The sequence below is a fragment of the Phragmites australis genome, chromosome 1 (genome assembly GCF_958298935.1).
Source record: "Phragmites australis chromosome 1, lpPhrAust1.1, whole genome shotgun sequence".
NCBI lineage: Eukaryota > Viridiplantae > Streptophyta > Magnoliopsida > Poales > Poaceae > Phragmites > Phragmites australis.
Window position 1 is genome coordinate 14235229 of NC_084921.1, and position 27582 is coordinate 14262810.

General features: G+C 45.8%; 1 protein-coding gene across 1 annotated transcript; it reads right to left on the reverse strand.

Annotated features, from left to right (window-relative positions):
- Window positions 1–1986: 1986 nt before the first annotated feature.
- LOC133931272 (peroxidase 5-like) lies at window positions 1987–11671 on the reverse strand. The gene is made up of 4 exons (XM_062378128.1): window positions 11438–11671; window positions 11330–11336; window positions 10486–11004; window positions 1987–2342 (listed from the first exon to the last, which is right to left on the reverse strand). Exons 1-4 carry the CDS (start codon window positions 11669–11671, stop codon window positions 1987–1989), a joined length of 1116 nt encoding a protein of 371 aa, XP_062234112.1.
- Between the last annotated feature and the right edge of the window lie 15911 nt (window positions 11672–27582).

Sequence of the window (27582 nt, forward strand, 5' to 3'; positions counted from 1 at the left end):
GAGTATCATCATAGAACAAGATTGAATGTTGGAGATGTCGCCTAGAGAGGGGTGAATAGGTGTTGCTAAAATTAAAACTCTACAGCGGATTAAAAAAATCTAGGACTTCTGGGTATCGAAAGTTCCGAGTTCAACCCGGACTTTTCGGATATAGATAACAAAATCGAAATACAAGTATGCCTAAGAAAACCTAGTAATTCTATGTGTTACCACATATTTCAAATGATGTCTAGAGACCTTTTAACCGTTCACCTATAACCACAAACTTACAATCATGTAGATTGGAGTAAATCGCCCAAAAGTCAACTAGAATAAGAATGAACACACGTAAGCAAAGGAGACAAGTGATTTGTTTCCTGAAGTTCGGATCCAAGTATCCTATGTCTCCGTTGAGGTGCTCACAAAGAGTCAGGTCTCTTTCAACTCTTTTCATCATCAAGCGACCACGAAGATAGAGCTTGGGCTTACTCAATGTCCTCTTCCCTTGCGGAGGCGAGGATGAACCTTCACAAATGTTCTTGTGGTACACCACAACTTTGGGTGCTCACAAGTGATACCTAGCCATCTAGGAGCTCCAAGCTCCAAGAGTAACGAACATGGAATCGATCGGCTTGATGACAAACTCAAGTGCTCAAAGATTGGAATGAAGCTCATTAGCACTCAATCTTAATCTCTCAACCCTACTCCGAAATCCTTGCAAGAGATGAAGCCAAAGGGAGTAGGGAGAGCTATTGAATAGATTTAAAAGCTTTTATCTCATTGTAGGTCAACAACCCCAAAAGAAAGGGGGGGGGGGTATTTATACCCAACCCCAAAAACTAGCCGCTATGCAACTTTCTGGCTTAGCCCGGAACTTCTAGGTTGGCAAGAGACCAAGATAAATGAGGACCCCAACTCGGAACTTCATCCGGAAGGTTTGACTAAAAGATTACAGAATCTGGAAGTTCTGAACCCATCTAGAACTTCCAGGTTGAGGCTTAAACCCATAACCAAGCACCCCTGCCTGGACTCCCATCCGAAAGTTCTAGCTACCCGAAACTTCTGGGTTAGTCCGGAACATCCGGATACAGAAAACACCATGGAACTTCCAATGTTTTTGGGGTGTTTTGTGCCTCTCATTTTTAGGTCAAATAGGTACTTTGAGGGCTGAGACATCCTCAAGACTATTTATACACATCCCTCTTGATAGTATGGCATATCTATACTCGAATTCAAACCAAAGAAATTTAAATCTATTAGGTAGCCACATGTCACTTCTCTTTTCCTTTTTGAGGGTGCCTAGCATCCACTAAGTTTTCCATGGGACTAATACCTGTTCATAAACTGATTAAACTTTATTAGTCCCTTAATCTCTTGTTATCAATTATCCAAAACCCACATAGGGGGCATAGATACTCTTTCAATCTCCCTCTTTTTGTGATTGATGAAAACATGATTAAAGCTTACAAAAGTTAATTGAATTAAAGATTTTGAATCCTAAGATATATGGTGAGCTCCCCCTAGATGTGTGCATTGAATAAAATTTAATTTTGACATCAAATGCACATATTCAAAAGATTTTGCAAGAACTCCCCCTGTATCTTAGCATCCATGGGGTGCAAAAAAAATGTGAGTGAACATGATAAGTTTGTGATGCATGTGACAAGATATATCACTTAAAAAACATAAAAATAGCATTACACCAAAGCATCTCATGGGCATCACATTTGCATAAATGAGTCTTACAAATTTAAAGTTCAACAACTGCTAAGCACACCACATAGTTCATCACACCATTTCAATAAGTAGTCTTACATTTCCAACCACGAACGGTAAAGATTTAAGCTGAAAGATAAAGGAGACAGACACTGTCACATACCCCAGAACTTCCAGATTCACCCTAAACTTCCGGGTTCAGGCAAAAGAATAGACAGCAGACAGAAAGATACATGCTCTCCCTATTTGGCATCATGACACCAAAAAGGAAAGAAAAGCCGAAAGGATAGCTCAGTTGATATCCTCCTCGTAGTCATCATCGTCCTTGCCATTGGAGCTTTCCTCGGCACCTCCAACATCTTCTTCTCCGTCTTCTTCTTCGGTTTCTTCCTCAACATCACTAACTTGAGCATGAGCAGAAGTAGATGTTCCAACACTAGCAACAATAGCTTGAGTTTCATCATACCAAGTCCAAGGATTATCAAAAGCCTCGAGATCACTCACTTCTTCCTCGGAAGCTACTGGTGAGCAAGGAGGCTCAATCCTCAAATGTGCATGAATTTCTTTTTGCCTCTCCTCAAGCTTTCTCAACCTCAAGTTGGTGCGGTCCTTATGCTCTTTGATCTTTACGGCATTGTGAGTATACACTGAAATATGGCTTCGAGAGCATTCTTGATAAAAGAGGATGAGCCACAGGATGGAGAACCGCAGGTAGGTGCTGCTCTACGAGGTGAAGACACACTAGCTTGACCATCCTTTGGCCTTATCCTTAACAGTTCATGCTTGACTTCTTTCAAAAACACTTTCTTAGAAACTCTCTCAATCATATACATGATGTATGGAGCATAAGCACAACTCTTGTGAGGATTTATGGAAGTAAGCCGAATTTCTTGCCAAATGAAATCAAACACACTAAATGCTTCGGCATTACTCCTCATCTTGGCAAGCAAATTCCTTGATATTCCTTGAAAATTTGTAGCATCACCACCATTTAGAGCCAAAGTTCTTTGGAACACTCTATTTAGAAGCTCATAAAAGGGTTTCATGCCTTTGATTTTGCCATACTTCACTTCTCCGCCTTCACGATCATACATAAAGTGCATCTCGTCGGCAAAAAGTTGAACTTCATCATGGATTTTTGCTTTGCTAGTATTACGAATGTCAAATCCAAGCATGCAGACAAAAACATTGTACTTGACTTCATATTCGGTCCCTTCTATCATCCAACTCTTGGTTTGATTTTGATCATGCTCAAAATAAATAGTGGCATAGAATTGGACAGTCACCTCAACACTCCAATCATGCTGGAAGCCCATAATCTTCTTGACATTTTTCTACTCACAAGCTACGATTATAGTGTTGAATTCTTGATTATTCATTGAAGCCATATAATCCCAATCAATCCACTGCATTGGAGTGATTGGCTCTTTCATTGGAAAGATCAATGTGTCATAGAAGTCTTCTTGGAACCAGAGTGGAATCTGTAATATGAGGAATGCTTCTCATATTCATAAGGATCTTGTTCTCTATCTCTTTTGCAAAGCTCTGATTTGCCTTTGTAATCAACTAGCCTTCTACCAAGTTCAAATTGGTTTACCATCCTATGCACATTACGTAGCTTCAAAGCTGCTACTGAGTTACGGCCTTGTTGCTGCTGCTCAGACTGTTCTTCCTCTTCTTTAATGTTATCGTGTGCTCTAGAGCTAGAGGCCACTACCTTTCTTTTCCTTCTACATGTACCTTTTCCTCTTCTAGGTGGCAAAGTACCACGATGACCCACATTGATGGTTTGAGCAATCTTGTCAATGTGAATGCCACTAGACTGAGACAGTGGTACCTTGTGAATGACCTTGTGGTATGACCACTCCCATTGCCACCTTCCTCTGAAATAGGCTACTGTGATGGATCATCACGTTGTGCTCCAACTAGGGGATCATGTCGAGCCTTGGTTCTCATTTAAAAAGTTTGACCAACAAACCTCTCACGCTGCATCTCACACTGTTATGAGAAACACAAGGATGATATGTTTGAGAAAGGAAAAAGATTGAATAAGAATTGGAATTAAAGAACATGATCTAGATAAAGATTTGCTGGACAATCCGGAACTTCCGGGTTGCTCGAACATGGGTAGGAATTAGGGTATTGAAGGATTCATCCAAAGAAATTGCAAACCCATGTAGATCATGGCTCTATGTTGAGAAAGGAACTTGTTCACCAAAGCTAATAGACTCTAAAAGCAAGGCATTCAGAGATTGGGACCATCGGTTCTGAGGTATCCCTTGAGTTCAATTGAAGAGCCTGGAGTTGAAAGGGCTGGAGATTTCGACCATGGAAGGAGTTAACTTAGTGGAGAACTTGAGATCTTGGTAGCAAAACCATGATATTGCTGGTGAGGGCGCCACCGGGGTGACTGTGATAAGAGCATGGCTCCCTCGGATACACATAAGGTGAATTTGTTCCTCAATGTTCATATTTTCTTCGTAAAGATGTTATTTTGTTGCTTAGGAACTTGGGAGAAGCACCACAACCTTATCTGGACATACCACAAGCTCACCTGGACATCATCACTCGAGTTCCAAGTCTACTAAGAGTCAATGTCAAGTCCTAGTCAAACTACAAAGTCTACTCGAGTTCTAGGACATCACGTCAGTAAAATGGGCATAACTCTTGCATACGAAGTCCGTTTGAGGTGTTCTTGAACTTCCTGGAAAACTTATGATGAACTCTTTCCAATGGATCTGGTATCGACGAAATATTCCTTATAGTTTAGTCATAGTCAAAGGAATAATATGTTGCATCACTGTTTTGGGCCTTCTCGGGTCATGTAATCATGTCGGGGTCCGAGTCCAGGTTGTATACGTCTCTCTCCACAACTGCACAACCCTAGGTCGGCTTTCCTCACACTCCTCTCTATATATAAATAGTAGTTGTTGTAGTTTAGGCTTAGTTTTGGTTAGATTATTCTATTTTAGACAGTTTTGTCATATATCAATTTGTAGAACCTCAAACTCGAGCACTTCATTGGTAATCAACAATATTCATATTACATCTACTGTTCTTGCTTGTGTTCTCAATTTGCTTCTAGGAAAAGCTTTCTTAGAGAGGTCAACCATGTCTTTGCACGGTTGATAACCATAGAGTAGTGATGTAGTGATTGCGAGGGCTCTCGATCTGTTCTGGTAGGAGCCTTTGGATTATCAACATTGAAACTCTACTAAATTGACTTATCATATTAACTTTGAAAGATCGGGCAAACCCACATCAGAGAGGGTGAGAGAGAAGATGAAGAAGTGTAGAATGAGGGGGTATCTATCGGGTAGGGGTATAAATCTCTAGAACTCGGAAGTTCCAGGTAGAACCCGGAACTTCTGAGTTGAGATAGAGTTTGAAACCGAGAGGGGTCACTCGGATGAAACTCGGAACATCCAGGTGAATTGACAGCATCCGGAACTTCCGGGTGGACCCAGAAGTTCCGGGTGGACCTGGAACTTTCGGGTTCTGTCAACTTGAAAGAAAGATAAAGATCGAAGGATTTCAAGAATCCAGAACTTTCGAGCTGAGGCCGAAACTTCCGGGTTCTTGAGGATGACAAAACTGATTTTCGAACTGAGATTCGATTTGGATCTTAGAGAAATTGGATAGTTGGACATTTAAGAGGTTTTACCACTTGTGATCAACCAAAAAAAAACAATACATAACAACGATAACAAGTAGAAAAATATGATTAAAAGATCAAAGAATCAAATCTTTTGAAAAATACCACTAAAAGATATTTTTGCAAACTTCTAGCTATCAAAACTACTAGACTAAAACAACCAATTGTATGAAACATATCAAGCCACGTTGTGATAATCTAGGATATTTAGCTTACTTCTCAACTCACAAAACCTTTGCTCATCTAGGGGCTTGGTGAGGATATCGGCTAGTTGTTTTTCGGTTCTCACATGGCGAATATTGATATCTCATTTAGTTGAGTGGTCTCTCTGTTGGGAAACAGGTTGGCTACACTGGCTTAAAAATAAAAAATTTCTACCGCATTCATCCAGGAAACCATGCAAATAGGAGATCATAGATCATTACCACTAGACTCGTAGTGTAACAAAAGAAGAGTTGGAGTGGACCGATCCAACATCATGCGCGTCAAACACCTCGAACAGCTTCTCAATCGGATCCATGACTAGCCTCGTGTAGGTGGTCATGCTCCTCGGCCAGCTCCAAGTAGGTGGCCATGCTTCTCGACCTGCTCCTCGAGCAGTTCTGTCACGTCCTTGACCAACTCCAAGCAGGTGATCATATTTCTCGACCAGTTCCTATACCAGTTTTTCGAGCAGGTCTATCGTGTCCTCGACCAATCGGACAAAAGCATCGCAATCTTCACGTTGAGGAGATTAGCGCTACAGTAGCAGCAACGCCTCTATGGTATCCACACGTACTGGGTAGGATCGCCGAGCACCGATGTGCTAGCACCACACGCGTGGCTAGGGTTTTGGGTGATCGTGTGGAGGGTTGCAGCTAGGGTTTCAAAGTGGCTCTTCCCCTTCACGCCCCACCCATGGCGCTCCTTATATAGAGGTCACTAATAGGCTCCCATGTTGGAAGCCCTTTAGGACTCAAACACCTCATAGATCACAATCCAATCAAACCCATATACGAATCCAATTCATATGTTTTGTTCCAACCTATTAAGTGTGTGACCTGTTAGGTTCATGTACAAACAACTACGACTCAGAAACCCTTTCCAAACTGAAATAAATAGCGGCCCCTAGCAGGACATGTTGACCTCTAAGTATACACAAAGATCATATCGGCTAAACCTTGATATACACATGTCACGCCCTGATTTTTAGATTTCTCAAGTTTCTAAAATTTTCCAAGATTAGATTATAGATTAAATAATTGGAATAGGAAAAATCCTATTTTTAAATTCAAATTCAAATTTGAATAAGGTTATAGTTGTTTGAATGCATTCATGTTGAGTAATAGGTACTTATGGTTTCTTTTTGAGTTGTTGATTTTCTCTGGTTTTTCTTGGATTTTATTGAGCTCACTTGGATTCTATTTGTTTTATTTTTTAAAATTTTAATTTCTAAAACATCAAATGTTTTCATGATCTCAAAATATTTTTAGTTAGCTTCTAAATGTTTTCAAAAGCTTGTTAGAATTTTCTAGAATTTTGAGGCTTCATTTTTATCAAAATGTTTTCACACCATTGGATCGACAAATGAACAACAAAGTGTCAGCCTTGGATGCAGTGAAACCCATAGCGGACAATGTAGAACTGAGACGAGAGTGCCACGCTCTCGAAGCTTGCTTCAACCCTTACAAAGCTTTATCAAGGTGACAGAGATGCGAGGAACATTGAGAATTCTCAAATCCTGGAGATTGATGCATATACACTTCTTCCTCAATATAGCCATTTAAGAAGGCATTTTGAACATCAAGTTGCTTGAGATGCCAACCATTAGAGACTACCATGGAGAGAAGGATCTGAATTGTAGAGTGTTTAACTACTGGGCTAAAAGTGTTCTCATAGTCATAACCATACCTTTGCTTGAATCCTTTGGCTATGAACCGTGCTTTATAGCGATCAATAGAGCCATCAGCCTTCCTTTTAATCTTAAAAACCCACTTGCAGTCGATGATGTTAACACCAGACCTAGGGGGAACAAAATGCCAAGTCTTGTTCTGCATCAGTGCTGCATATTCAGCAACCATAGCATCCTTCCAATGGGGAACAGTGAGAGCAGTGCTGCATATTCAACAACCGTAGCATCCTTCCAATGGGGAATAGTGAGAGCCTCTTGATGATCACTCGGTTTAGCAGAGGTACAAGTGACAGCATATGTGACTGTCCCATCTGTACTCACAAGAGGTTTGTGGATGTTGTCCTGAAGACGAGTATGCATCGGATGTGAGGGTACCACGGGCAGCGGCACAGGAGCTGGAGCAGTAGGTTCATCATCGAGTAAGAGAGCATCAGTGGAAACACTTGAGCCAGGTGGACTATCGTCGGCATTTTCATGTGAGTTGGCACCCAATGATGCATCAACTGGAGAGGACACCCGGCTTGGCGTATGTATTGGAGAAATGGGTGCATATCATCCGTAAGATTTTCCACTCGTGGGCCACGAACAGGACCTGCATCATGGTTAGCTAACAACAGGGATGCATGGACAATATCAACAAGTTGGTCATGTAAAACACGAATAGGTGAGATGGCAGGAGAAGGAGTAGACGATGAAGAAGCCAATGCAGCAAAAGGAAAAAAAAGACTTATAAAAAATGACATAACGAGATATGTATACACAATGAGATGGCACATGCAAACACTTATAGCCTCGATGAAGAGAACTATACCATAGGAAAACACATTTTTTTGGAACAAAACTCAAGTTTGTGTGAATTGTATGGACGTAAGTGTGGCCAGCAAGCACATCCAAAAACTTTGAGAAAAATGTAATCAGTTTTTTCTCCAAGAAGACGTTTTAGGGGTGTTTGCATGTTGAGAACTCATGTAGGCATACGGTTGATGAGAAAACAAGCAGTGGTGAAAGCATCACTCTAGAAACGAAGGGGAACAGATGCATGAGCAAACAAGGTCAAGCCAGTTTCAACAATATGCCGATGTTTGCACTCTATAGCTCCATTTTGTTGATGCGTATGGGGACATGCTACACGATGAGCAATGCCAAGTTTCTGAAAAAAAAAAGGATGCAACTTTTCATATTCCCCGCCCATGTCAGTTTGAATGTGAAGTATTTTCCTGTTTAGAAGGCACTCGACATGGGTTTGAAATTTCACAACTACTTTGAAAACATCAGACTTGTGCTCAAGAAGGTATAACCATGTAAAGCACTATAGGAATCAACAAAGCTTAGATAAAACTTGTGACCCCTAACAGAGGTTTGGGTGGGGCCCCATACATCCGAGAACACTAATTCTAGAGGAGATGAAGCTATATTATTTGGTGAAGGAAAATGCAGTTGATGACTTTTGCCTTGTTGGTAGGCATCACAAACACTTTTATTCGCTATTGACTCAAAGGGGAGCTCATGGCGATGAAGAACATGCTGGACGATTTGGGATGACGGATGACCAAGGCGAGAGTGCCAGTGACACCTTGACACCGCTGAAGACTTGTTTGGATGAAGAAGACTCGATGGAGTAGAGACCACCACGACACTTGCCTCTAAGAAGAGTTTCCCTCATTCCCTGATCCTTATCAGAGACATCATCAGGATGAAATTCAACAAGAACATTGTTATCTTGAGTGAGTTTATGAACAAAAGGCAAGTTGCGTGTAATTAGGGAACATGAAGGACAGCCTTAAGATGAATTGATCAAGATGATGGTGTATGAAGTAAAGTTTGATCAACATGTGATATTGCCATACCCGACCCGTTTGCTGTGTGAACTTGGTCCTTTCCTTGATACTGCTCCTTCACGGTGAGTTTGTCAAATTCGTTGGTGGGATGGTCTGTCGCATCCATGTCTGCATACTAGCTTGAGTCAATGGAGTAGGAAGGTGTGTGCCCTTGTGTAGCCGTCGCTGCGACACGATCTTCATTGCCAACCCCAGCAAAATCTCTATTTAAACGCTTGTAGCATCGAGAGGCAACATGACCTACCTTGTCGCAGAACTAACAGACAGGTCGATTGCCACTATTGGTACCTCCGCCAGTGTTGGTGTTCTTCTGTTTGGAGTAGCTGGACTTGTTGTTGTTGGGAGGATGAGTATTGTTCTTCACAGCATTCTTGGATTGGATGGCGGCATTGGCTGAGTGATTTTCGCCATGAGTCTCGGCCTCTCGGTTCTCTATCCGTTGCTCATGGCTCAGGAGATAAGCTTAGAGATCACAGACAGACATCACCGAGTCATGAGTAGTCACGAGGAGACAAAGGAGTCGTAGTCGGCGTTGAGACCCGTGAGAAGATACAAGGTGAACTCGTAGGGTTTAAGTTCTTGACCAATAGACATCAAGGTGTCGACGAGTGACTTGACTTTGTTGAAGTAGATGGCTACCGACATGTCGCGCTTCTTGATGGTGGATAGTTTGAACCTGAAGTTGCATCGATCTCACCATCGACTGGGAAGAGAACATGTCGTCGAGAGCGACCCACACTTCGTGGGAAGTGGCCATCAAGAGCATCTGGCCGAGCACCGCTTCCGTCATGGACGAAAGCAGTGCAGAGAGGATCGATTGATCCTATTGTACCTAGGTGTCATAGGCCGGGTTGGCGATATTAGCGGCCCCAGACTCTGGAGACTGGGTGATGTGCTCGTCAGGGCATGGCTTGGTGCCGTCAACGTAGCCGAGGATGCGCATGCTCCGCAGGAGAGGAATGACTTGCGCTTTCCACAAGAGGAAGTTCTCCTGCCCAAGTTTCACAGTGATGAGGTGACCAAAGTTGAAGGTTGAAGGGGCGGACGAAGAGGAGGAAGCACCAGTGCTGAGACTCGCCGATACGCTAGCAGTAAGGCTAGCCGCAATGCTCGATGCAAGGGCATCTAGGGTTGAGAAGAGCTAGCGGCGGAACTCATGGTGGCTTAGATCGATCAGGCTCTGATACCTAGTAGATGGATTTTGTGAATGGAAGCGCACAACACAACTTGGCCGGCGTGTTAGTCTTTATATAGATGATGTACAAATCTCTAGAAGATACAATCTGATACAATACCATCTAAACAATCGTTTAAACATTGTAGCTAGAGATATTGTGATTCTAATCCCTAACTAACCGGGATACAAAAGATCATACGTGTGCATGGCTCTATACACTTCATTTTACAGTTGCCGAGCAGGAGCTCCGTCCTGGGGTCCAGGTCCACCACCCAGTCCCAGCGCCCCGTCGCCGCGGGGCAGCTTCTCCGGAGGAACCTGCCGTAGGTGGCGTTCATGTCCGCCGCGATCTGCGGGTACAGCCGGAAGGAGAACGCCGAGCAGTGGGAGCGGCCGAAGGAGGGCGCGCCGGAGAGCGTGACCATGTCGTTGGCGGTGAGTTTCTTGGCGGCGAAGCTGTCGACCAGCTGCGAGGCGTTGGCGAACGGCGGGGGCAGGTTGCTGAGCACCTCGGACACGTTGGAGACGCGGCCGTCGCGGCGCCCCGCCGGCACGTCGAAGTCGATCCCACCCATGATGCCGCAGGCGTCGCGCGCGGCGAAGGCGACGATGTCGGCGCAGGAGACGGTCCTCCGGCACCGCCGCCCCACGACGCGCTTCGCACGGAGGCTTGGGCTGTTGGCCTGCGACGACTTCTCCACGGTGGTGGCGTTGCTGCCGGGGGCAGCATCGAGCAGCACGGATGCATTTTTTTTTTCGAGAACGCGCCTTAGCGGCGTTGTTTCATTAAGAGGAAAGCAGAAATACAAATTACACTGAAGGAAACAAAGGACGGCCGGTGCTAGTGTCGTCCGACAACACGGTAACAAACTAAAACCGACAACACAGCCAGTGACGCACTGACCAAAGAAAAACACGACCCTAGAGCCCAAGCAGCTGCGCTAGAGGCATGTTTTCAGCCTAAATCCAGCAGCGACCTTTGTCTCGAACCAGATTACAAAGCTCTTCGGGCAGCAGACATGCGCGGTTGAAAGCCCGCCGATTCCTCTTCTTCCAAAGCAGCACGGATGCATCACACCCCTGAACACATATACACACAAGTGGATCAGCTACGCTCTTGTTCTTCAAGTTGATTCAGTGCAGAGTCGGTGGATTTGAGGAGAGGTTAACGACTCATGTACCCTGACGAAGCAGTCGTGGAAGAAGAGGCGAACGAGGCCCGGGCCATTGCCGGGGTCTCGGCGGATGGCGGCCAGCACGACGTTGCGGATGAGCCTTTCCGCCCTCGGACAAGTGCGGTTGTAGCACCCGACTTGTAGCTGCCGATGATGCAAAGACGACGATCCATGACGGCAGAATGGTATAAGAACTGCCAGCTGAAAAACACAGCTACCAGTGGTACGTGCACAGCTCATCTCCGGCACTGTGGACTATGGACTGTGTCGGACTCTCTCGAACCTTGGATTTCCTTATGGCAGTGACGATGTGTGTCTAGATGGGAGCTGAAGAAGACAAGCAGGTGATGGCAATTTATATACGTGGATCGGTGCAGGGATGGCCACCGGGAGTGCGTACTACTCCTACTAGGCTACACTGATCGTCGGAGTGAGCAAACAGTTGACCTGGGCATACGCTGCAGCTGGCCTTGGGAAGGGAAGCAGTACGTACTTGTCGGTACATTAAAGCTGTGTGATTGTTCGTTGTGGTTGAGTATCCGTTGCCGCTGTGCCTTTGTGAGCCGCGCAGGGGAAATTATACACACCGGAGTAGAATGTACCATACAACTATAGTCTGTGGAACACGAGAATTTTGTAGGATTCCTCTGGGAATTTACACTATTCCTTATATATGACATTATTGCAAAATTCCTGTAATCCAAACAAGGCTACGTATACTCAAAAGTGTGTCTATTTCGTTTATGCAAAATTCAGGTGTGGATGTCTATTCAGGTATGGAGCTATACAAAGTTAATTCGTACATTAAGATGTGTGTTTCAACTTAGTAACTATAGGCTATGTTTTATCATATATAATATTAGTTGAACAAACAACATGTGTGCTAGTGAAACAATTGACTATATTAGTGGAAGAAAAATAAGCAAAGTTTCTTCGAGAAAGGTTTCGGTAATTTGTATGTAGTACCGGTAGTTCGAGACAATATTCCAGTAGTTCAGCATAATGTTAGTGCTACTAATTTATGAAGAATTTTCCAGCAATTCACAACTGCTTCGGTAGAGATTAACTGTTCGCCGGTGATGACAGACATGTTAGCGTCACCGAACCAATTTACAGACATCAGAGGGAAGAGACCAAAGCAAGAGGAAACAGGCGAGGGAGGAAGGTCACAAATTTATGGGTGGTGCAAAGAGCCAGAGGATGACAAGGCTGCAGTGTATTTTAGTGGAGGACCAATAGAGACGACGAAAGGTGGAGAGAGGAAAAGAGTAAGATGGAGAAGATATATATTTTTTTTTTTGCCGGAACAATGGAGAAGATATGACAGCTTAGACCTGGTTGAGCGAAGAGATTATACTTCCTCCAGTAAAAAAAGTGTCCTCAAACTAACTAAACATAGCCTATCAATGTTTTTTATAATATTGAGATCAAATACTTGAAAATAATATGGGATCTTGATTAGAGAGTGCAAGAGTGTCATTAGAGTAAATTTTTCATAGTATACTTTCTCTTTAGTTCTAAGATTGTGTAATTCAGTAGCCGACTCCTTAGCTAGTTTTCAAAGTGAGCTTGTCGTCGCTGGATCCTGTTTTTTGGCAGGTACATGTGCCTACTTTTGTTTTTATCTTAGCAGCTGGTGATTTAGCCGGAGCTATTGGTTAATGGAATTTCCTTTCCATAAAAAAGGTTGTTTCGAACATTATAATTTTAATACATTTTATAATATATTATCAGTTATCAGAGTTGTGTGTCTGGAGGATTGCATCCAAAATGACACTATTTTTTAAACCGAGGGAATTAATTAGGTAAGAATCGAACAGTCAAAGATCGAAGTTGCTTGGTTGACAATCGTGCCAGGTTTGATCTGCTACGTCTGACCTGCCGGATTCTGTCTGACTGTTCTTTCTTTCTTCCATTCTTGTCTTGCAACGGTCTTGAAAGCTTAAAGGCGGTTGGCCCAACCGCAGAAGGGCCCAGCACCAGTTCACCATCTGGCCCAGCCCAACTCATCGGTTGCACACTGCCACGCGCCCAGTCTCTCTGGCCCGCACATGCGGACGCTGCAATGCAGCGCAGCTGGATCGGCCCAGGGGCCACCGGCGCACGCATCCGTGCGGCTGTCTCGGTCCCGGCACAAAAAAACTGTCCAGGGACAGGGAGCACCGTCTGAGTTGGCACGGTAGCGTTTGGTTGGTTGTACAGGATGGGATGATGCTGGATGAGATAGTGTTAGATGGGATGATCCACCTAGGTTGCATGGCTAGTTGGCTACTACTTGTTAGCCAGAAATATTGCCACAAAGAGAAACAAGTTGCACTTCTCCGCAAAACGAACAAAGAAAAATAAATATTTTTTTGCACATTTTTGCTACTAACAGGAATAGGGATGAGCTTATGGCTTCCCGAGACGATAAGCTTTGCCTTCTAAACAATTTATGACTTCCTATAATCATAAGCTAGACCATTCTAAATTTCCGTCACATGTTTGCATTCCAAATTTTCGAGCCGAGTTCGAGCTTGGTTCTTGGCAAGCTTCCATAAAAAAGTATTCCTTAAGGTGTCGTTGCTTGGCTTTTCCGAGCCAAGCTAAAAAGCCAAGCTCAAGCTCAGTCAACAATTGGTCGTGCTCTTATGGAAGGTTTAAAATCGAAGTGTGGTTGTTGACCTTTCTCGATTGTTCGAGCTTTGGTCAAGTGGAGCTTGAGTCCAGTTTTAAGCTTGAAACGCCAAATTAGGCTTGGCTCAAGCTCATACCAAGGTTGAGCCTAGGTAAGCAGGCTCGCTTGAGCTCAGCTCAACAGCCTAGTGCAATAGAGTGCCTAGATTTGCAATCATATTTGTCAAAGAGAAAATTGCACTGTAGACTCCTAAACTTGTGCGGTTGTCTCACATAGCCCCTCTAACTCGTGATTTATTTCTTCAGCCCTTTGAACAAGTGGCGGAGTCAGGATTTGATGGTTGGTGTATCCGGTGGAAATTTTCGAATTCAATATATAAGTTGTTGGGAAAGAAAACGTATTCCACGAATAAGGTGCGGTGAGAGTCTCTTCTAGGGAGGAGACTCAAGCTTAGAGAAGAAAATGAGAGGCAGGATAACACCAAATGTATTGATCGTCAAAAGATTAGCCCCCTAGCCTGATGGTTGAGATAGTGATACAAACTATCACTATACCACATGGGTCTAGACTGGTCGAATTGCACAGCATGGGCCTAGGTAAAATGCATTTATCCCTAATCAGGAGATATTATGCTGTAATTGGCCCTAAGGGCATAGTACTCAGCCGGTCGTCTATTGCAGCGCCGCACTGTCCAAGGTGCCAGTTCGACTCCCACTTGTGCTGGGATATCAAGGTGGCCACCACTTGCACCAGCATTAACTGTCAGTCACTTCGTGTTTGACCAGTTGCCTTTGTTGTTCTCCTTTTGCTGATATTCCATTCGGAGGCCAGCTTCTTCCCATGTCTCGAGAGGCGGTAGTCGGAGGGGTTCACGGCCTCCGAAACCCTTAGCTTCTGCAGGGAGTTCGGATCCCAAGAGCTTTGGAGAAGCTCTTAATAGCATCCCCTTAGTATTATCTGTGGGCTAAGATATTTTCCCTAACAGAACCCTCTCATCTGCTGGCCTCGAGGTGTGGAGGGGCGAGCAAGTATAGAAGGATCTATCTTTAGCCTAGCCTCATAGTCAGGATTCTAATATAACTTTTAGTTGTTGAAGAGCCTCTCAGTGATGATAGTAAGTGATGGTGATGAAGCCAGATGGAGATAGCCTAACCCAGAGAAAACTGTGTGGTCCGGAGTCCAATGAAGAGAGTTATAGACGTGATAGATGTTGGAGTCGAAGGTCGTCGAGGTTCAAACAGAGGTGATGCGTTCTGGAGCCCTTGCACAGGCCGGAGTCATAGAGACTTTGGAGCTAAAGACAATTGAGGTTTGAGTGGAGGAAATGCGCTCCAGAGCCCATGCGGAGGCTAGAGGCGTAGAGGCGTTGAGACGAACGCCATCGAGGCTCGAGCGGAGGCAATGCGCTCTGGAGCCCGTACCGAGGCCAGAAGCGTAAAGGCGTTGGAGATGAAGGACATCGAAGCTTGAGAGGAGGCAATGCGCTCCGGAGCCTGTAGCGAGGCTGAAGGCATAAACACATCGGAGCTAAAGGCCGTCGAGGCTCGAGCAGTGGCAATGCTTTCTGGAGCCCGTGCTGAGGCTGTAGGCATAAAGGCGCAGGAGTCGATTGATGTCGAGGTTCGAATGGAGGAAATGCGCTCTGAAGCCCATGTTGAGGCTGAAGAAGTAGAGGCGTTGGAGTAAAAGGCCGTCAAGGTTCGAACAGAGATAATGCGCTTTGGATCCCATACTGAGGCCTGAGGCATAGAGGCGTTGGAGCCGAAGACCGTCGAGGTCCGAACGGAGGCAATGAGCTCCAAAACCCATGCTAAGACCGAAGGCACAGAGGCATTGGGCCGTCGAGGTTCGAATGGAGATAATACGCTCTAGATCCCATGCTAAGGGCGGAGGCGTAGAGGCGTTAGAGCCGAAGGCCGTTGAGGTTGGAACGGAGGCAATGTGCTCCGAAGCCCATGCTGAGGCTAGAGACATAGAGGCATTAGAGCCAAAGGCCGTTGAGGTTCGAATAGAGATAATGCGCTCCGGAGCCGATGCTGAGGCCGGAGGCGTTGGAGCCAAAGGCCGTCGAGGTTCGAACGGAGGCAATGAGGCCAGAGGCATAGAGGCGTTGGAGTTGAAGGCTGTCGAGGTTCAAATGGAGATAATGTGCTCTGAAGCCCATGCTGAGGCCGGAGGCGTAGAGGCGTTGGAGCCAAAGGATGTTGAGGTTCGAACGGAGATAATGCGCTCCGGAGCCCATGCTAAGGCCGGAGTGTAGAGGTTTTGGAGATGAACGCCATTTGAAGCCATGTGGCGGTCAGAGCAAGCTCGTCAGCTTCTCCGATGGCGAGCCTTTTCGCCATTTGAACCGTCATAATGGAGATCTTGTGTAGAGGTAAGATATTCTTCCTGTTTTTTTTTGTACAAGCGCTTAATGACGCATGGTAATGTCAGTGCGTCTGATGGGGTAATGCACTGGTTCTCCTGGGGTCTTGTGCAAGTTGGCCTTGCATGCACCAAAAGGGATTCAACTAATAAATGCGATGAGATGTGTATACAAAAAACTAGGGTGCTGCCAGAGGGAATTGTCGCGTGTGCACGGAATTGACTAGGATGTGGCCATGACTCTTTATGATAATAATTAGGGAGGCCACGGGACGGTACCTGTGGCAGTTCCATTTCCTTCCCTAGGCGTACGCAGACGATTGGCCTAGCTATAAAAGCTGGGGCTAGCCCAGTTGATCCTTCATTGCTATGTAAGGGAGCGATTCTTCTTCGGCTTTATCATGGCGTCCTCCTCCTCCACATGCGAGCGGTCCCACGGGCATATTCACAAGGTTGGAGCCAGCCACGATCATGCTTCCATCCTTGCAGAGAGAATCGCCCCCGCTGCTTTGTCTCGATCTCTACTCTAATTGGTCGCTCCAGTCTTGATTATCGATATATCTGACGATGAAGAGGAGGTTGACTGAGATCTTTTAGACAAGGAGATCGATGAGGAAGAGAAGGCGGAAGCGAAGAAGGAGGCATCCCACGCGGAGAAGAAGGCCAAGGAGGAGGGAGAGAAGACCGTGGAGGAGTCCTCTGATAGCGCAGGGGCTAGCTACTGCATCAGCCTCCGCAACGGTAGGCCACAGAAGAAGCGCATACACCACTTTATGCATCGCTGTTAGGGCTTGTACTTTTCTTCCCCATCTTTGGTCAGTGCTTTTGGTCCCGGGTAGTCCAGATACTAGGAACTCAGGAAGGCATGTAAGCATCTTTTAGATGTTAAATTTATTAATATATTTAAGTCATTGGGACCACTTAGTGTTTCTTCTTTTTTTTCTTTGATCGAAGTGTATGGCGATCCTCCGGGCATGCAACTAGACATGTTCTTTTTTGTGTATGCCTAAGCTCTAGTGCCTTACCTTCCTCGCCCCCCTCACACGTAGCGGTTGTTAGTGGTCAAAGAGTGTGATTGTAGGGTTTTTTGTGCTTTAGGGGCAACTAGAGCGGCGAATTCTTACACAGGTTTAAGCCTTAACACAACCAAGGTAGGTGTCATCGACATGCGGAAGGTTTGGACCCCCAACGCCTTTGGCAGGGGATAGTGACCTCATCGTTCCTGGCGGAGGAGGTGTAGACGATAGTGGGGCCATGATATGAGCTCTTTGATAGAGGCAAGGTAGTTTTAGAGCCTTGTGGCGGTGGATGGAGGCGAAGTCGATAATTAACGCCAAGAGAGGCAGTTTGTGACCTCTCAGCCCTGGCCACCACTAGGTTCTAGCATGACACAAACATTCTTCTATCTGATGTCGGCATAGACTCCTCTCCAAATTTGCTCTAGATTTTCGACTCAAAGCAATCTATTTAGAGCCTGACGGCAGTTAGAGGAGGTGAAGTTGATAGCTAGACTGAGGGAGGCAGTCCACAACACCCTCGGCCCTTAGACGTGGTGAGGCTCCAGAGGCAGGGCTATCCAGATCCTAGTGGTGGTTGCCGGAGGTGAGACCGATGGCTAGGTTGAGGAAGGCACTCCGCGACCCCCTCAGCCCTTAGCTATGGTGAGGCTCTAGAGGCAGGGCCATCTGGAGCCTAGCGGCAGTTTCCGGAGGTGAAACCGATCGCTAGGTCAAGGAAGGCAGTTTGGACCCCCTCGGCCCTTAGCCATGGGGAGGCTCTGGAGGCAGGGCCATCTGAAACCCACCGGTAGTTGCCGAAGGTGAAATCGATGGCTAGGCCAAGGGAGGCAGTTCGCAACCTACTCATTCTTTAAAAGTGACGAGGCTCCGGAGGCAGGGCTATCTAGCACCATACGGTGGTTGTCGAAGGTGAAACCGATGGCTAGACCGAGGGAGGCAGTTTGCGACCCCCTCAGTCCTTAACCGTGATGAGGCTCCGAAGTAGGGCCATTCGAAGCCCAACGATGGTTGCCAAAGGTGAAGCCAATGACTAGACCGAGGGAGGCAGTCTGCGACCCCCTCAGCCCTTAGCCATGGCGAGGCTCCAGAGTAGGGCCATCCAGAGCCCAGCAATGGTTGCCGGAGGTGAAGCCAATGGCTAGACCGAGGGAGGCAATCTGTAATGCTCTCAGCCCTTAGCCTTGGCGAGGCTCCGGAGGTAGTGCCATCTGGAGCCCAGCGGTGATTGTTGGAGGTGAAACTGATGGCTAGGCTAAGGGATACAGTCCGTGACCCCCTCGGCCCTTAGCCGTGGCAAGACTCCGGAGGAAGGGCTATCCAGAGCCTAGCAGCGGTTGCTTGACGTGACACTGATGGCTAGACTGAGGGAGGCAGTGTATGACCCCCTCGACAGTTAGCTATGGCGAGGCCCTGGAGGCAGAGCCATCCAAAGCCCAGCGGCAGTTGCCGGAGGTGAAGCTGATGGCTAGGCCGAGGGAGGCAGTTTGCGACCCCCTCGACCCTTAGCCGTGGTGAGGTTGAGGCAACCTCTTTAGTACTTGGCCAGCACCTTCGAGTTACCAGAGGGTTCCATGCCTCTATGTCATAGAGGTTATGCCTACAACCAATGGAAGGGTTTATTTGCACCTCTACGACATCAGGTCTTATGCCTACCATCTGTCGGAGGGCTTTTAGTACCTCTACGACATCGGGGCTTTGGCCTACGACTTGTCAGAGGGTTTTTAGTACCTGTACGACATTGAGGCTTTTGCCTACAACCTGTCAGACGGTTTCTTTGTACCTCTACGATATCGGGGCTTATGCCTACGACCTGTAGAAGGGTTTCCAGTATCTCCACAGCATTGGGGCTTTTGCCTATGACCTATCAGAGGGTTTCTTTGTACCTCTACAATTTGGGGCTTACGCCTACGACCTATCGGAGGGTTTTCAGTACCTCTACGACATTGGGGCTTTTTCTTATGATCTACCGGAGGGTTTTTTGTACCTCTACGACATCGAGGCTTACGCCTAAGACCTATCAGAGGGTTTCCAGCATCTCTATGGCATCAAGGCTTTCGCCTACGACCTGTCGAAGGGTTCTTAGTACCTCTACGGCATCAAGACTTTCGCCTACTACCTGTCGGAGGGTTTTAAGGCATCTCCGCTCGTGGAGGTCTTTTTAGATGTCTTCGCCACCAAAGCTAAGCTATTGGTGGGGAGGTTTTTTAAGATGTCTCCCCCACTAAGGCTAAGCCATGGGTGGGGAGGTTTTTTAGAATGTCTCCATCACCGAGGCTAAGCCATTGGAGGGGAGGATTTTGTAAGACATTTCCACCACTGAGGTTGTGCCAACAGTGCGGAGGTTTTTTGTAAGACATCTCCACCACTGAGGTTGTGCCATTAGTGGGGAGGTTTATGTAAGATATCTCCACCACTGAGATTATGCCATCGGTGGGGAGGTTTTTGTAAGACATCTCCACCACTAAGGTTGTGCCATCGGTGCGGAGGTTTTTTGTAAGACCTCTCCACTACTGAGGTTGTGCCATCGGTGGGGAGGTTTTGTAAGATATCCCCACCACCGATGCTATGCCATCAGTTGGGAGGTTTTTTGAGATATCCATGCACTATTTGAGCAAAGGTATAACTTAGGTTTTACTGCCTACTGTTGAACAGGGATATATCTCAAGTTTTACAGTATACTGTTGCTACCCAGTCATTATCTGTCATTGAAACTTCCAACAGCTAGGCTAGCTACTTTCAATGTATGCTGACCTTGCTAAAAAAACAACTAGCCAGGTGAGCTATTGCTAGGTGGTCATAGACGGGCGTACATTTGCCAAAATGGGGGCCCCACAGTAAGGTCGGAAGCCGAAAAAACTCTACGGCCTAAATGTAGTGGAAGGGTCAGCTCCTCTGGCCCGGGTTATCTGCCAAAGGGTTTGGGCTGCGTGGGCATCCGAAGCACCTAGAGCCAAGTCAGGGGCCCCAACCGCTCTAGAGGCTCATGTGGGGCCCCCTACGTTGGAGGCCTTTCGTATTCCGTGATGGTCAGGATCGTTTGTATGATTCAGTCCTCATCGTTGGGGTACTGCACCATTGGTGGCGGAGTTGAAGGTGGCCTAGCGGTCTAAGGGGGGCTCAGTATGGCTCGACCGCCCGCTTAGCAGCCCGCTACAGGCTTATGGCCCCTAGGTTGCCTGTCGCCAACCTTTTCCCTTGTCGGGGGCCCTATCTGCCTTCCAAGGTAATCCTCCCGAAAGGTTATGAGTGTTTGGAAGCCATCTATTTTGTGGCCGCATCCGGACCCATGTAGGATGCATTGGTACTCTTTCGGTGGTGTCGGAGCCGATGGTCGGCGTCGAGGGCGCCAGTAAGATTTGCGTGCACTAGAGCATGTAGTGTCCCCAGAACCCCTTTCCACTAGGGGAGGCCGAGGAGGCTGCCGAGCATCTAGGCATTCGGAGGACACTGGCTCGACAAAGGTGCCTCAGACATGATCATAGGAGGAGTCTAGGGGCTGGGCCCAGGCATGAATGCCTGTGGGCTCGAGCGCCAAGAACCACTGGAGGGCAGATTGTTTGGTTGTGGCCTCTACCTTAACCTTTTGGGGTATGACGAGGTCCTTGCTGCGCCATTGTTGGAAGGCCTCCGTGTCGACTTGGGAGTCTGTGCCAACCCAAGCTATTGGATCGGCAGTGGCCAGAGGGTCTTCGTTCCACATAGCTGTAGAGCTGGTGGGTGCACATAGGGTGCCATGCATACTTTTGCATGGGCGCGGTGACGGAAATGGCTACTTTGGCTAGCGCCTTGGTGGTCTTTTGGTGGTGTACTACCACTATAGTACTTCTGTGTTATCTCCCCACAAACAGCGCATTGTTGGGCAAGAAAACGTCTTCCACGAACAAGGTGCGATGAGAGCCTCTTCTAGAAAGGAGACTCAAGCTTCGAGAAGAGACGAGAGGTAGGATAACACCAAATGTATTGATCATCAAAAGATTGGTCCCCTGACTTGATGGCTATGAGTCTGCATTTATAGTGCTGTTCAGGGTGTAAATGTGCAAGCATGCCCTTATAGAGATAGCAATACAAACTATCACTATACCAAAGGAGCCTAGGGTTAGTCGAATCGCACTGCATGGGCCTAGGTAGGATGCATTTACCTCTAATCAGAAGATATTATCTATTATGTCAATACAGTGGTGCAATTTGTCCTAAGGGCGTAGTACTTAGCCGATCACCTATTACGGCGTCGCACTATCCAATGTGTCAGTCCGGCTTCCACTTGCGCTGGGATGTCAGAGTGGTCACCACTTGCACCGGCATTAACTGCTAGTCACTTCGTGTCAGGCTAGTTGCCTTTGATGTTCTCCTTTTGCTGATATTCCTTCTCGATGCTAGCTTCTTCCCCTATCTCTAGTGGCGGTGGACGGAGGGGTTCACGGCCTCCAGAAGCCTTAGCTTTCTGAGGGGTTCACAGCCTCCAGAAGCCTTAGCTTCTACAGGGAGTCTGGAGCCCAAGAGCTTCATAGAAGCTGTCGACGACATCCCCTTAGTATTATTTGTGGGCTGGGATATTCCCCCAACATAAGATAAAATTTGCTAAAAGTTCTATATAATAAAATTAAAAGTTCTCAACAACGTAAATTCAACAATAAGTTTGCAATTTGCTAAAAGTACAATATAAATAGTCTAAATATAGAATAAAGTCATACATGAATCGATACATGTAAGATTACAATACTTACTTAGAACTCTACGTGAAATTAAGTTCCATATTTGCCTAAAGAATTAGTTATGCATAAGGACTAATTATATAAACATTCTTCATGCCTCTTCTTTGGTAGAGGGAACAACATTCTGAATCTTCAAGCCATTGTTCAATGCGTCACTACTGACCGTGAAGGTGAAGTGAAATGTATTGGAAATTTGTTTGTTCGATAACACTGTTAGCAAATGTGTTGAGGTAATACTCACAGCAAGAATTCAAGAGGGGAAAAATATTTGAAGCATAGCTGGTGCAATCAAAATAGTGTCGCATCAGTGATGTATGCTATGAGATATGAGATCACCTCACTTTTTCGGAGCTCAAGCCTTGTTACATGAGAAACAACTTCCACATTGACCAGGGGTTGCTCTGGTTTGTCAAGCTGGGTGTATAAGACACATGACTTGAGTCGAAGAAAGTATCCTACATCCACCAACACAAGCATAGAGACATTGTTATACCTTTTTAATCATCTTATCACTTGCTTCTCTTTTTTCAAATAGTTGCTTCTCTCTTTCAGTTTCTGATGAAAAGTGATTTACTGGAGTAGATTTTCCAGAAATAGAATCACATGCAACAAATGTAAAGTTAGCCGTCAGTGAAATTGGATTAGACAACAGAAATATAAAATCTATCATATGCATTATTGTTCAAATCTATAAACAAGTTGATAATTGACCTTATATTGAGTTGTAATGTTCTAGCAAAAATACCTTGATCAACCTGAGCCACTTCAATCTGTATATCAATTGAAGAGCGGAAACATGCCACTTCGGTGGCCAACGGTGCTAGCTGCAACAGGCCAACAGTCACAGTCTTGGTCGCAAGATTACCCAAGAGTTGGATCCATCTGCATACTTCACGATGTACCTGCACCAGCTCTGCCTGTGCAGGTCGACGCGTGGGGAGTCGATGTGGGTGCACGATGGCTTCGGGATGCAGCTAGCTAGTTGGGGATCAATCGGTACTGACAGGAGATGGGGACTGTGCGTGAAGCTTCTACTGAGCACCCAAGCGAGCCTTTTTTCTGCCGATCGGACTGGGACCTATCTGGACTACCCGGTAGCTCCGTCCATGCCTTGAACTTGCATAGTTGTCTCAACTAGCTCCCTAAACTCATAATTTACTTTGCTAATTGCATCTGGTCGCCGATGAGATGTTGTCATGAAAGATGTTGATGGAACTATCCCGATCATGAATCTCGATAGCATTTAAATGCAACGCCCATACTTTCTCTATTTAAAAATAATAATAAAGTCAAAATCTCTTTCTCTCTCCTCTCTCCTCCTTATTCCTCTCTCTCCCACATCACACAACTGCTGCTCTCGTGCCTGGCACTGGCAACACAGTGCCCTGTCGCCATCCTTTCCCACTCCTGTTGCTTGCTCCCCCACGCACACTATAGCCCTACATTGGCACCGTCCTCATTCCCTAAGCAAACAGCGGTGGCAGCCACTGTACTCCACTATGGCCACGTCGGGCCATAGTGCTCCGCCACTCTCTCACCTCCGCTCCACCACCTAGCCACAAACATCCTCCTCGTCGCACTCCACTTCCCCTCTCCAAGAACCCTAGCCTAGTGTCATCATTTCCATCCCCCTATCTGCTCCACCCTAGAGCTCGTCTGTCGCCGCTTCGGCTGCCCTATCTGACAACGAGCCGCCACATCTCCTCCACTGGTGAGCACCACCACCTCCTCTCCCTCTCTTTCAATCCCTCCCCTGTCCAAGCCTTAACCCGAGCCCCATGTACCTATTCACCACCGTCACCGGTTCCCTCCACTACCGTTGGCAGATATGCACTGCCAGCCACTGGTCCATCTCTCCCCACCATCCACCGGCCCTTGCCCCTTCCCTCTCCTGTCTTTTCTCTCTCTCTACCACCCCCTCCCTTATCATCTTCGCTCACTGACAAGCGGGCCCCACCGAGCTACTCATTCTCTTCTGTGCAACTACCAAGTGGGTCCCACCGAACCAGACCTAGCCGCTGAGCCGAGCCATTGGTCTGTGGACCGTACATAGAAAACCCCTGTGTCCACAACTCCTTGAGCACAGTCCATAGCATAGTGCCATTTCTGATTTTCCAAAAATAGCTCTTTTTAGAGAATATGAATATCCTCTCCCTTTTCTTTTTCTTGAATTACCCTTCTAGCAAATCTTTTGAAGCCCGTTTCTCCTTCATTTCAACTCCAATTTCAATGATTCTTTCATTGATATTCATCTCAATTCAAGATCTATCCAACCACACTATTTCATATTTTTTGTAATTTAGTTAGATTTTATTTGAAATTTATTTAATTTGAATGTATTTTGTCATAAATCTAGGAATAGTCTTTTTAGCAAATTTTGGAATAGTTTTGAATGTAGATAAATATAGATAACCCTATATTACGCTATAAGGGAAATCCTAGCACGTAGACTGTAATAGTTTGATCCGTGTATATAATCATTAAAAGCAATTTCAGTAGGTTAAATAGTAACTTAATTAGTGTAATTAATAAACCAATGCTAATAATTAGATAAAAATGTCAGATAGTTATAAAGTAGGAAAAGTGACACACGTGCACACTTGTACCCATAGAAATTCCTAGTGGCCGCCTCGCAGCTAGTGAATGTGTAGAATCACCTTTAAGTTAGATTTAATGATTTGATCATAATTACTCTAAAGTTTTCTAATATTTTAGAATAAAAATTGATCTAGTTTTCGCTAGATAACCACACCTAATATTCATACTTTAGGTTCACATAATAGTGTATAATAATAACTTAGTCTTCATACTTTAGATTCGTATAGCAGCAGGTAACCCATGAGTGTGGAACTACTGGACCCCTAATCCAGAACTATTCTTATTGAGAGACACTTGACTCGGTCGTATAAGGACTGGTTCGTTGTGACATCTTTCCTAGCGACCACCGTACAACCACATGTCCTATATGTGGTAGGACTTGACCTAACCCCTTTTGCTTAGCCTGGCACCCACTCGTAGGCTGTTAGTGGCAACGAAAGCCATGGGAAGATTCGGGCATTCTATGTGAGATCCCATAGTCGTCTAGGAGACTTTAAGTGAATCATGTTTACATAAGCCCCTGATTATATGTCCCATGGGTGGGTAATATACTGTAGCAATGTTGGGAGGATGCGGTGTCTCATTATGCCAGCTCCAACCACGACGGTGGTGAGGGTCTTAGCATATCATGTGGGTAAAATTGTACACCTTTGAAGAGTATAAATCTATTCAGATGGTTGTGTTCATGATCATGGACGATGTTATGGTTTGATCACAATGATTATCTCTATGGTGTAAATACCTCCTTAATGTGTGAGTGGGTTGTGTACCCGTGTTTTAGAAGTACAGGTTGTGTGCCTTGAGTTGGCAAGGATTGGGTGTCCACCCACTATAAAACTTGGGACTGGTAGGATGAGTGAATATCCCTTAGAGCTAATAATCCTATAATCTTGACATAATATTGCTTTCTTCAAATACTTTGAATTATACTTTGCAAATTAAACTCCTGCATCAAAATTGGCTTTTCTTCAAAACTTGAAGACTTATAATCTAATCCTTGATCTATCCCTTATGCATATATTTATCCCTTGAGGTAGGACTTGCTGAGTACCTTATTTACTCACCCTTGCCTTACTGAATTGAGGTGAAGACCCAGAAGGCAACTACACTGATGTTGGCGATGAAGTGTAGAAGGTTAAGGTTTCATCTGCACCCAAGTTGTTTGTAGGGATTGGGTTTAACCGTAATGCCTTCTGTTTTACAATAAACTCTATTAAGCATGTAAAGCTATGATTGAACTATGTGACTGTATGTATTATGTAAGACTCTAATCTAGGTTTTTAATCAAAGTATGTCTATCATACACTACTTTAGAAATAGTTATCAGTGCTAGCTCAAAAACTCCATCAGCGGCGGTTTTTGAATCGGCACTGAATACTCGGCACTGATAATCATGGATTATCAGTGCCGGTTCATAAAAGAGAACCGGCACTGATACTAGCACTATCAGTGTCGGTTCCTAATGGAGAATCGATACTGATACTGGCACTATTAGCGCCGGTTCTTAACCAGCGCTGATACATATTACAGGGCCAAAAAAGCTCGAATTTTAGAAATAAAAATGATTTCAATTAAAATGTAGTAACCTTATATATATAGCTCAATCCAGCATATCTTGTACACATGTTACAACAGACATCAGCACAACTACAATAATCTACACACAAACTGGCCTACTACTATAAGGCAATCATGATTTGATATTTATGTAACCATCTGAAATTTCCTAATGGGAAAAAATATGACAATGCCACCATGATCATGCAAGTACAGTTCAATAAATATCTGCATAAAGAGAAATAAAAGAGAATAAGATGCAAGAACAGAGCAAGATCGGCACAAACATGATAACATCACTACTGTAAACCAAAAGTTATGTCACATTAGATTAGACCAAAAATCTTGGACCTGCAATTGAAGCTTTCATAAACAAACTAGCATCTCAAACAGCTAGACGATGGTGGCCGTGAATCGTAGGAAGCCAGAGCCGATGGACATGGCAAATAGCGAGAGGTAGAGCGAGTCGTAACTGGTGAGCACCTTGGTGGTGTCATACTTCTGACCAAACACCGTGAAGAGCTGGTTGGAGAAGATGGGGAACCTGCGCGCGTCGAATGTGTTGACCGCCAGTAGCAGAGCAGCACGATGACGTAGATGAGCATGACGAACACCACAACCATGTTGGCGATGGCCACCCACGGTGCCACCAGTTGGCTGCCATGGTACACCAAGATGCCCTCCCAATCGAGCATGAAGGTGCCAACGCCGAGGCCGTGGTACCCGAACTCAACTTGCTGTGCTGTGATGTTGTGCGACCACACCCAACACGCCCATGAGAAGAAGGTCAGGATCTGTAGCAGGTACCCCAGCAGTGTGTAGTAGGCGAAGCTTGTGAAGAAGACAATGAGGAAGAAGCGCATCCGCGAGCGCGGCACCACAGGGCGGGCTCGCGCGGCGGAGCGGCACGTAGGGGAGGAGGGGGAGGGGGTCGAGTGCCATGGGGTGTTGCAGCAACAAACAAAGGACGGCCGTGGGGACTAAAGAGATAAGGGAGAGAGAGGTACCATGCGGAGGAGATAAGGGAGGGAGAGGAATGGTGCGTAATAGATAAGGGAGAGATGGATGGAGCTAGACCTCAAACATGAGCCAAAATCAGAGTAAAATTAAATTTCGGTTCTGATCCAATTTTCAGTGCTGGCTCCTACCACGAACCGGCACTGATAAAATGTATTAGTGCCAGTTAAAGGTTACTAGCAAGCACTGAAGTATCAGTGCCGGTTTTTTTCAAGAGCCGGTACTGATACTGAGTATAAGTGTCGGTTCACTCTAGCTCAACCA